Source organism: Scyliorhinus torazame, chromosome 13, assembly GCF_047496885.1.
Source record: "Scyliorhinus torazame isolate Kashiwa2021f chromosome 13, sScyTor2.1, whole genome shotgun sequence".
NCBI lineage: Eukaryota > Metazoa > Chordata > Chondrichthyes > Carcharhiniformes > Scyliorhinidae > Scyliorhinus > Scyliorhinus torazame.
The window spans coordinates 36,888,091-36,900,449 of NC_092719.1; the positions used below are offsets into that span (position 1 = coordinate 36,888,091).

The 12,359-nt window shown below is 43.8% G+C and overlaps 1 protein-coding gene across 22 annotated transcripts in view; it reads right to left on the reverse strand.

Moving 5' to 3' along the window:
• The window catches only part of magi2a (membrane associated guanylate kinase, WW and PDZ domain containing 2a), a 1,087,579-nt gene that overhangs the window by 396,358 nt on the left and 678,862 nt on the right, over positions 1–12,359 (reverse strand). For 21 of the 22 annotated variants that reach the window (XM_072471357.1, XM_072471362.1, XM_072471356.1 and 18 more), the window contains one exon: positions 7,593–7,712. The exons of the other annotated variant lie outside the window; for it this stretch is intronic. In XM_072471357.1, the coding sequence (XP_072327458.1) occupies positions 7,593–7,712 (120 nt within the window). The remainder of the gene's footprint in view (positions 1–7,592; positions 7,713–12,359) is intronic. 22 annotated transcript variants of the gene reach the window in all.

The window sequence follows — 12,359 nt, forward strand, 5'->3', positions numbered from 1 at the left end:
ATCAACTTCAAGATGGTTTCATTTATCACTTTTGCACCATCCACTAAGAAAGGTACACAGTAAATATACCTTTTCATTTTAAAAAAAAAGCACATGCAAACAGGTATAATAATATAGTCCATTTTTCTTTGTTCTTCTTTCTCCAACCGAAATCCTTCTCGATTGACAGTCTCTTTGAACAATGTCTCTGCACGATCCATCCATTCCTCTACTCCTCGACATTTCTATTCAGAATCAGATAATTTAGTTCAATCTGACCACAGAGCCCCTTGCCATTCTCCAATACAGGAACATTGGTTACCACAGTTTTCAGGCAGTCAAATGCCTGTTGTAAGTCTGCTGTCCATTGAAATTTCTTTAGCAAGTCCATCAGTGGAGTAATCCCGCCACAAAACTTTTGCACAACTGTTTGATCAAATCCACTCATGCTAGCATGACACACTCGGTGAGTCTTCCTTCTATCTGGTATTTTTACCACATAATTCACTTCACTTAATTTCCTTTCAATCTGATACAGTCTACAAAACATAGCTTTTAAAGGCTCCCCTACCACTGGTAAAAACAACACTAAAACGTTATCCCCACTGGCAAAACTACGAACTTTGGATTTCTTGTCCGCTACCCGTTTCATCACATTTTGTGCAACTTTCAAGTGTTGTCTAGCCAATTCACCTGCTCTATTTAATCGTTCCCTAAAATTTGACACGTAATCCAATAGTGTCATTTCCGATTTCTCACCCACCAATTTTTCCTTAACCAATTTAAGTGGTCCTCTTACCTCATGACCAAAAACTAGTTCAAAAGGACTAAATTTGGTTGACTCATTAGGTGCATCCCGAATTGAAAACAATACAAATGGGATTCCTTTATCCCAATCCTCTGGATAATCTTGACAATACGCCCTCAATATTGTCTTTAATGTCTGATGCCACCTTTCTAACGCTCCCGGAGATTCTGGATGGTACGCAGTTGATTTAAATTGTTTTATTCCTAAACTATCCATAACTTCTTTGAATAACTTTGAAGTAAAATTTGTTCCTTGATCCGATTGAATTTCTGTGGGTAGTCCACATCTAGTAAAGAATTCAAGTCACTACTCCACAATCCTTTTAGCTGTAATATTATGTACTGGAATGGCCTCTGGAAATTTAGTAGACACATCCATTACAGTCAAACAATATTGATTCCCACTTTTTGTTTTAGAAAGCGGTCCCACACAATCGATTAGGACCCTTGTAAAAGGTTCCTCAAATGCTGGAATGGGTATTAAGGGCGCTGGTTTTATCACTGCTTGAGGTTTCCCTATCACTTGACAGTGTGACATGATTGACAAAATTTAACTACATCTTTATGTAGTGCAGGCCAATAAAAATGTTTCTGGATTTTAGCTTGAGTTTTCCTTAATCCCAAATGACCTCCCACTGGTACCTCATGTGCAACTCGCAACACCTCCTTTCTATACCCTACCGGCAATACTACTTGATGAATTTCTGCCCACTTTTCATCCGCCTGCATATGTACAGGTATCTATTTTCTCATCAAGACATTATTTTTAAGGTAATACCACTCTGGTATACTCTCAGATTCCTCTTCCGTATATGCTTTCTGATATATCCGTTTTATTTCTACATCTTTCTATTGTAACTCCGCCAATTTTCCTGAACTAAAAATATCCGCCTCATCCTCCACCTGTTCTTGTTCTTTTTCAACCATCTGATCAAAAATCGTTTCTGATAATTGCACTTCAACTTCATCTTCACTCTTTGATTTATCCTCTTGTCCTAACCTGTGACTTTGCGACCTTGTTACTACACAATCCGGAAAAATCCCAGGATATTCGTCCTTCATCGCTTCAGTTGTCCACTGACTTATCAACCACAGTAGGCATCACTCCCACCTGCGATCCAGCTATATCATTACCCAAGATAAACTGTATTCCTGGACAAGATAGTTTATCTATTACTCCTACTACCACTTCACCACTCTTCACTGGACCTTCCAACTTTACCTTATATAATGGCACGCTACTCCTCTCACCCTGAATTCCACATATCACCACCTTTTCTGGCAACATTCTTCCCGAACTACATAATTCCTCATCTATTCCCATTAAAGATTGACTAGCCCCTGCATCTCTTAAAATTGTGACTTCTTTACCTGCTCCTCCAGATACACGAGTAAACTTTACCCACACAAGTAAATTCTTTAAATACATCTGGCACCTTCTTAACAATTACTTCTTGAACAGGCTGTACAATCGTTTGCATCTCCTTTGCTTCCCTTGGGCTTTCCTTTACCACTCTAACAAACCCCACTGTCTTATCCTGTTTTACCACATCAGCCTTCCCAGTGCTTCTCTTCAACCACTAACACTGTGACTTTACATGGCCTAGTTTATTACAGTGAAAACATCTGAAACTTTTCATTTCTTTTCCACCTTCCTGGATTTCTTTTTTAATCTGAGGTACACTCTCTTTATTGTCTCCCATCACATCACCTTTACCATTACCACTTGAGTATTTCTCATGTCCCCAGTTTCTATCCCTCACAGGCTGAAACTGATGGCGGAAACCAATCTTTGATTTATGAACTAATTCATAATTATCTGCCATTTCCGCTGCTAATCTCACAGTTTTAACCCTCTCTTCTTCCACACGAGTTCTCACTACATCAGGAATTGAATTTTTAAACTCCTCCAAATGTATAATTTCTCTGAGAGCTTCATACGTTTGGTCTATTTTCAAAGCCCTTATCCACCTATCAAAATTACTCTGTTTGAGCCTTTCAAACTCCATGTATGTTTGACCAAATTCTTTCCTTAAATTTTTAAACCTTTGTCTGTCAGCTTCAGACACTAGCTCATCTGCACTTAAGATGGATTTTTTCACCTCCTCATACGTTCCAGATACCTCCTCCTGTAGTGATGCAAACACTTCACTAGCTCTACCTACCAGCTTTGTTTGAATCAATAACACCCACATGTCCTGTGGCCATTTCATTTGTTTAGCTACCTTCTCAAATGAAATGAAAAAGGCTTCCACTTCCTTCTCGTCAAACCTTGGCAATCCTTGGACATATTTAAATAGATTCACACCAAGCCTTCGACTATGATGCTCTTTCTCACTATCCTCATCACTATCATCCAACTGTATGTTTCCCTTCACGTCTGCCAATTTTAACTGATTGTCATGTTTTATGGCCATTTTCTGAAGTTCAAACTCCCTCTCTTTATCTTTTTGCCTGATCTGTATCTCCCTTTCTTTTTCTTCTGCTGGGCTACTCTTTCTTTTCTCCTTTCTTCTCTCTCCTTTTCTTTTTCCTCTCTCTCCTTTTCTTTTTCCTCTCTCTCCTTTTCTTTTTCCTCTCTCTCTCTTTCTCTTTCCGCTCTCTCTCTTTCTCACTCTCGTATGCCAGCCGCTTTAATTATTTCTCATGTTCCATTTGTTTAATTTGCAACTGAATTTTTGCCATTTCCAATGAGTCAAACTCTATCTCAGGCAACTTTAAATGCTTAATCACTGCCATAATTACCTCATCTTTTCGCATTTTGTCAGGTAATGTTAACTGCAATGTTCTCGCCAAATCTAACAGTCTGCTTTTTGTTTCTGTCCGTAAAGTACTACGTGTGACATTCTCCGCCCCCCAAAACTTCTGAGCCTCTGAAAGAGCCATTGTTCACAACACTCTCCCCACTTAAACTTAAATACCACACCGGCAACAATCTTTCATTGTCTTTAAGTTCACAGAAGCCAATCCAATAGATAGACTTTTATCCCGGACGAGACCCCAATAGTTATGGGCGAGGCGTTTTCAGAACCCCAAAATGTATTATGGAGTTCAACCAACCTCTCCCTTTAATGTATTTGTTGCTTTTCCTAGCACACGGCTTTTTCCCGAGGTGTGGGATTACAATTATGGACACGTGGGTTTTTAAACACAAAACACTGCTTATTCCATGAACTCAACTTAACATCTTAAATAAACATTGGATCTCTTACCACCCCTTACTTCAAAGATAACTCAGAAAATATTGCAACAGTAAATAATTCCTTAAAGTGTTCCTTCAAACTTCCAAAAGACTTAACATCTTTAAACAAAATCACATCAGGTTAAAGCCTTTACTTTGAATCACCCAAATGATCCAGAGATGGTCTTTTATGGCAGACATCACAGCAAATCCAGCTCACTGCAAAACACAGACACCTCACAAGCTCTTTTCAAACTAACTGCAGCTCTCTGGAAACACACAGACACACAACAGCTCTTTTTCAAAACTGAAACTTCAAAATGGCTGAACTGAGCTGAGCTCCACCCACTCTATGACATCACTGTTTTCTTAAAGGTATATTGCTTAAACATCCATGTCTTAAAGGTACCCTCACATGACAACTGGAAGGAGGTTTTTAGGGTAATCTCTAAAGTGGTGCACGTGAAGCTGGACATGGGCCCCCGCGAGGCCATATTCGGGGTGTTGGACCAGCCAGTGTTGGAAACGGGTGCGGAGGCAGATGTTGTAGCCTTCGCCGCGTTGATCGCCCAAAGGCGGATCCTGATAGGTTGGAGAGCAACCTCTCCACCCTGTGTGCCCTGGCGTGGCGGGGGGACCTGTTGGAATTCTTGACTCTTGAGAAGGTTAAGTTTGAACTGAGGGGAAGGATGGAGGGGCTCTACAATTCATGGGCATTATTCATTATGCACTTTCAGGAACTGGATAACATCAAACATTATTTGGGGGGGGGGGGGGGGTTGGGAGGGAGGGAGATTATGTGTGTTAATGGTGACTATGGGTGATTCCTGATTTCTTTTCATCATTTGTTTATGTGAACATGCGGGCTAATGTTTGGGATTTGCTGGGAGGATGGGATCGTTGTTTTGATATGGGGATTGACATGTTTGTTACTGATTATTGTTTATTGTTGGTGGGTGTAAATTTGGGAGAAAATGTGAAAAAGGAGAATAAATATATTTTTTTAAAAAGATTTCTAATAGATATATAATGCCTTGGGATGATCCAAGGACTGCCTGTGAGTGCTCATCATTTGCACATTGTAGAGGCTCAAGTGCCAGTGGCTGAGAAGGTCTGGGCTCAGAGTCAACATGAGTGGCATTAGTGTAGGTGAAATATGAATCTTTATTTGGCAGCGGCAGAGGTTAGCCAAAATGAGTGCACTTCAATGCTGCCCAATGTCTCCTGTGTGCCTATATCTCAGCGCCCTCCAAGTGGTCCCTTCTGTCTATCAGGCGGCTGCGGCTCGTCATCAGCATCCCTATCCTTCTCCTCAGCTGAGGATGCCTTGTCTTCAGACTAAGACCATTAAGTCTTCAGCAGCCAGGCATTCCCACTCTGCAGCCCCAGGTTGTGTGAAATGCAGAAAACCACCATTATCCATTTCTGCCTTGCTGGGGCATATTGAAGATCCTCACCCAATTGATCCAGACATCTGAATTAGATTGCTGATCTGCTTGATGGTCACCCTGGTTGCAGTGTGGTTCTCATTGTATTGATCCTTTGCCTGTTTTAGAGTTCCTCATTTGTTTTGACAGTCATCTCTTCAGTGGGTATCCCTAGAAGTATCCATCCTTGAAGGGGGTGAGGTGGTGAAAGGCTGAGGCATCTGGAAGTGCGGGAGAGAGTAAACGTCTTGGTTGCACCCAGGCTAAAGAGTACACACATGGGGGATCCATTGGTGGTGGTCACAGACTAGTTGCACATTAACGGAATTAATTCTCTTCCGATTAATGAAAGTTGCTGGTTGGCCAGCAAGGACCTCGATGGCGACATATGTGCATCGAGGAAACATTGCACGTTGGGAAATCCTGTGATCGCAAGGAATTGTCTGGTTATCTTGGCCTGACCGTCTGCTTTGTTCGGTAATTTATGGACTAGTTGGGCTAGACAAAGAGGACATATGTCAGCCGCTTGAGGCAGTGATGTATGGTTGATTTGCAGATGCCACACGTCGGCAGTGGATTTTGAGAATGAACCTGAGATATAGAAATTCAGGGCCACTGGCATTAGATGCCCGACAATAAAACCTTTTCCACCATAATAATAATCTAAATTAGTGTCACAAGTAGGCTGACATTAACACTGCAATGAAGTTACTGTGAAACTCCTCTAGTCGCCACATTGTGGCGCCTGTTCGGGTACATTGAGGGAGAATTCAGGATGTCCAACTCACCTAACAAGCACATCTTTCAGGACTTGTGGGAGGAAACTGGAGCACCCGGAGGAAACCCACGCAGACACGGGGAATGTACAGCCTCTGCACAGACATTGACCCAAGCCGGGATTCAAACTCTGGTCCCTGGCGCTGTGAAGCAACAGTGCTAACCACTGTGCTACCCGCACAGATTGGCCACTGCCTCTCAGGAGAGGTACAACTCACCATCTTCTCATTCCCCTTTCCAGTGATCTCCCTCCCAAATCAGTAGTTTTCCAACTCCCTTCAAGCAACAAAAGAAAACCAGCATCACTCCTTGGTGCTGGATGGAGCAATAACTACAGTTGCTGCCTGTTGCCCATCTTTAAAAGCAGCTGAGGCTCCAACCCCCCATCTCCCATGTGCTTAATATAAAATCTGAAGGAGCCTATAAAATCACATTCCATTGCCTCATTATGAGCTTAAGTGTCTTTCAATTGCTGTTTTAAGAACACGAGCGGTTTTCTCGCAGTTTGCCATCCGTTGCTCGTAAAATCTGGGCCCGGCATGTTAACGTTGGGGACTTGACCCAGCGCCATCCCACACAATTTTATATGCTCTTCCTCTGTTGCCATCTGTTTCGTAGGTATAATATCCTGCCCGTTAATTACTGGATTTAAATTACAGCGACAACTTTAATGGACAATAATGTGCAAATCCAATAAGTTTAAAAAAATAATGGGTAGTCTGAGGGTGAAGCAAAGGGTTGTGTAGTGTAAATCATCCAGCAAATTGTGGAGATTTGCAACTGATGCCGTATTTCTTAATGCCTTGAATTTGGCTGTCATGCACAATAATGACTCTTTAGCAATCTGAACCATTGTTGCAACAATATTGTTCTCTCTACACTCACAAATTTCAGCAAAATGTATCTGAAGGCTGGAATATTTTTGTTCTGGAACTGTAATACATTCCATATCCAAGAGAGATCTCAGAATCATCAATGCTAATTTTGGAAGATAAGTCCATGTACAATTAGCAGGCAAATTTCCTCCTCCTTCCAAATGCAGGTTTCAAATACGTTTCAGAGTTCATCTAAACTGGAACCTGCTGCAGGGTTCCATAACAGTTTTAAAAAATTATTCTGCGATCCTCGAGTTATGGTTCTGGCAAAGCGAATTGATAATTTATTAACAAAATAAATAGAACTTCCATCCATAAACAAACAAACATTGTTTTTTATAATTGCAAGATGTGAAAACAATTGTTGCTGAGAATTTCATGAGAATCTCAAACCTGATTGTGCTGTTAACTAAGACACTTATATAAGCTGCATTGCAATCTATTGTTTATAGCAGATAGTATCAGTAGAATATATGGTCTGTACCATGAACTCAGAATTGCAAATGCAGTGCCTCTGTCAGGACTATCCATCACAAATTTAATTACCTTCATAAGTCCCGCTTTCTAATAGTGAACCACTTTTCTCAAGTTCCATAAATTCTTCCACGGTCACAAAATTGTAGTCAACACCCGGGACCTCTCCCTCTTTAGGTGGCCTTGTGGTGCCTAAAAGAGTAACAACAATGGGTAATTGATTTACTGGAGATATTGTCCATCGATGCATTGATTCAAATGTCTAAATAAGCAAGCAAATAATGTAATATGTTATAAATGCTGGGGAAGAAACAAGTTAACTTTGAATAAAACATTTATTTGTAGATTGTTCATTCTTTTTACAGTCATGACTCACAAACTGGAACAAATTTTTCACTGACACCCTTTCTTGTTATGAATCCTTTACATGTCTTTTTAGCAGATTGGCATACTTTATGGACACACTTTCCACTATTATTGATAATAATCTACTATTATTGTTAAACAGTGGACATATGGCAAGAGGGAGAACCCATAAACAGCGAGAATTCACAGAGGGAGTGCATAAAGCAGCAGGAGTTTGTAGAGAGAAAGACCCAATAAAGTAGTGGAGACAGAGGTAGAGTTGTGATTTTCCAGATGAAATGACAAGTGTCGTCATTGAAGTCCCGTACGTTGATTGGATGGTAAGTATAGGTCTTTCTGAACTGGACACAGAGGAGACAATTGGTGAGGCAGGTGAGTTATTATTTAATACCAGACTGTAATAAACACTTTACATAAAGTTTAAGTTACATCAGTGCAGCGGCCATATGGAATATGCATCCTGCAGGATGTGCGAATTCGCGCACAAAGTGCCCTCAATGGAATCTACAGAGAGAGTCAGTACCTTCAGAAACTTGAGCTCCGGGTTGCGGAGCTGGAGTGGCAGCTGGGGTCACTGTGGCGCATCTGCAAGGCTGAGGATTATGTGGATAGCACGTTTAGAGAAGTGGTCACACTGTAGTTGGGAGGTATACAGGTAGAGAGGGAATAGGTGGCCACCAGAGTATCTAAGAGAAACAAGCAGGTAGTGCAGGAATCCCCTGGGGCTATCCTGTTCCCTAACCGCTTTTCCATTTTGGATACTGGTGAGCCAATTGGTTCCTCTAAGGACTGCAGCAAGAACCAGGTTTGTGCACCAGTGTGACTCTGCTGAACAGGAGGGGAGGAGGAAGAGTGTAAGTGCTATAGTGGTAGGGAATTCCATTGTAAGGGGAGCAGATGGAGTTTCTGTGGCTGCAGACACGCCTCCAGGATGGTATCTTGCCTCCCTTGTGCCAGAGTTAAGGATTTCACAGAGCGGCTGCAGGACAGTCTTTTGGATAAGGGTGAACAGCCAGAGATCATGGTCCACATTGGAACCAATGACATAGGTAGGAAAAGGGATGAGGTCCTGAAAGCGGATTTTGGGGAGTTAGGAAGGGAATTAAAAATCAGGACCTCAAGAGCTGTAATTTTAGCTAGTGAGAATAAGAATAGGAAGTGTGGTGTTGGGTTCTCTGGTGCACAGATGAGCCAACACAGTTGTATGTGGTACAACTCTATTTTATTTTAACTCTTATATACAGTTCGTTCTGGATACTCTGCACGTGCTGTCTCCCTGAGTGTGTCGTGTAGCAGGTCTGTCCTGGTCCTTGTCTCCAGCTAATACTGACCACCAGGTGTCGTGTTTGTGCTTTTATATCTTTCTGTGATTGGTTGTGGTGTTGTGTGTTCTGATTTGTCTGTTGGTGTGTCTATCATGATGTGTGTGTTTGAATATCATGACATCCCCCCTTTTTACAAAGATATGTGCCTACGTGGTTATAAATATAATCGTGTCGTGAGTGCATCTAAGAGTGTGTGCGTGTGTTGTGTACAGCGTGTGTATATGACGTAACTATTTACATGGGGCGATGTCGGGTGCGTCACACTAACAAGGTTGTACCATAACAAAACATGAATGCGAGAAAAAAAACAACTTGAACAGTGGTCCGGTCAGACGATATCTGGAACGATAAACAACAACAGGTTATAATACAGAAGTGTTTGACTTTTTGAACGTATGAACAGCGTTATAAGTCCAGTCTAATGGGTGACCGCCTCAAGAATAGGCTGGTCCTCAAGCCGGTTCAGCTGTGGAGATTTGGGTTCACACTGGTTCACCTTGGACTGTTGGAGGTGATGCTGTTGCCGAATTCTCTACTTTTCCATTTGTTGTACTTCGTGCAGTGCTTGGTTTTTCATTCGTGCAAATATAACATTCAACATCTTTGTTAGTGTTGCCTTGGCTGTGGTTTGGTTCTGGTGGCGATGGAAGGGGCATGATCCGTGGCATCTCCACGAAGTCATCCTTGGGAACCAGTGGAGGATCCGGCGTGTGCGTACGGTTCAGTTGCGAGCGTGGAAGGCGGCGCAAAGCTCGCTGATTGCGCCTACGCACCAATCCATCCGCCCTGCATGCCAGGAACAAGGTGGAGTCTTTTTTCTTTTCATGTTTGTGGTGGACGGCATCTTGTAGCCGATGGGTCGTTGCCATCGAAGTAGCACCGTCACTAATATCATGCAAGGCGATGACTGTGCCAGATGTGGAAGTTGGCCGAGACCGTGCGCGCTGGTTCCGGCCACCTGCTGTGCCGGAAGGGCGACTCCGCAGAGAAACGTCGAAGCATGTCGCCTTGGAGAGAGAATTGTTGCTCGCATCAACGTCTGGCGATGGCGCGAATTGGTGTGACCGTCTTGGACCGCCGGTGCTGGTCGCCACTGCCGACCCAGTGGGATTGCCACGCGATCCATTCCCTGTCGCCGTGGCATCCGCCGTCACCCTGAGCGTGCCATCACCGAGGCCGCGACACCGCCCGTCCGGAGCAAGGTCTGGCATGCGCGAATCAGAGTCGGCGCTTGGCTGCTCCCCATCTGGAGTCCGGTCTGCCTTCCGTCGATGCTCCCCATCCGGAGTCCCAACAGGTTCACTGGAGGCAGCCGAGATTCCCTGAAGCTGCACTTCTGGAGTCGGAACATGCAGGAATGCACCAACCAGTGGAGAGGCTCGAACCATCGAGGGTGGAAGCGGTGCGCCGCCACCGCAGTCGTCAGTGGTCCCACCGTGATCGTCGAGTGCCTCGGTACGCACTAGGCGAGGTCTGTCACCTTGCACCTTTTGCATGGGAAGTGGGATGCTGTCGTCACTCGTCTCACATCCCGTGGATAGATCCTCATTAGCAGCTTGCTGTTCACTAGGGTTGGGTAAATTGTCAGGGTTTTCATCTGGTGGTGCACACCATGTCGGTGGACTGTCATTGTCTTGCCGTTGTCCTTCATTTGGGCATTTCTTCTTTGGAATTTTAAATCTTCCCCCAGACATTGCAGAACCTTGTTTATTACCCCCAAATTCTCCCATATGTATGGTCTCGAATATAGGATCCAATGTTTCTATCGACATTGTACTATTTTCCAAAGAACATTCCGTTTCACTTTTCTTCTCAGGTACCTCATATGTATCTTTGTCTAATGTACATGCCTTCATGGTCTCTGGGTCTGATTTTGCTGGGACTGGCATGGTCACAGTCTCTCTTTTACTGTTCTCAATTGCCCACATTATACTCCCCATACATAACTGCTTAATCACTGGGGTTAGTGTGGTACAATGGATAATCGGGTCGACCTTATCTGCATCTTCACCATTAGTGGAAAGCACACTTGGTTCACTTGAAACTGCTGCGGGTTTTAAATTCGTTATCTGGCTACTCGATGTCGGTGTCCTCAGGATTCTTGCTCCAATGTTCTGCTCATTTATCAGTGGAGTGTGTATAGGTTCAATGCAATTAATGTTCCCCTCAAGGTTTGAAGAGTCATTACTGACTAACTGCTGGTCTCCGAAGTTGGAACTTTGCGGCGTTGTGTTGAAGGGAGACATTTGTCCCTGCTGTAGATATGATTCAGGTTGTGTTATGTCCATTACCTGAGGATCAATGTCTTGTCCATTTTTTCGATCCGTACTAAAACACTGGCAATTCTCAGTCTGCTCCTTGCAAGTTAAACATTCAATTAATTTCTTTAGCAAATCCTCAGCATCCTTCTGTGACCGTGCAGCATTATTAATCTCTGTTCGGCTATAATGATCCTGAAGGTCAGCGCATAAACCTTTTTTCTTCGGGCTTGGAAGAGGCGATTCCTTTGGCTTGTCTTCAGTTGGGCTTGAACAGTCTTCAGCGCTGTGCCCTTCATTGTAGCATGAGAGACCGTCATGGTCATGCTGCTGTGTAGTGGAGCATGGTAGGCTGTTATAGCCTTCTTGTTGTTCACGTGAGCATGGCAGACTTGCATCGTCTGCCGCTGGTTGGTCAGGAGAGGTTGCTAGACCCTCATGGTCTTGTTCCTGCAAGGACCGCACATTGGAGTCTTGCGTTGCTTCTATCGTGGAGGCTGTCCACGAGCTCTCTGTGGAGGCTTGTGACACTGGAGTCACTTCTTGTTCATGCAAGGACTGCGCTCTGGAGTCTTGCGTTGCCTCTATCGTGGAGGCTGTCCACGAGCTCTCTGTGGAGGCTTGTGACACTGGAGTCACTTCTTGTTCGTGCAAGGACTGTGCTCTGGAGTCTTGCGTTTCTGCAATTGTGGAGTCTGTCCACGAGCCTGCTGTGGAGGCTTGTGACTCTGGAGTCACTTCTGGTTCATGCGAGGACTGCGCTCTGGAGTCTTGCATGTCTTCTTTCATAGAGTCGGGAACGTTGAGCGGGACGTGGACCACACTGTGTGGCAGCAGGGCGCTCTCCGTGTGCTTGCACCGCTCCCTGTCTGTTAATGTCAGGCTGCAGC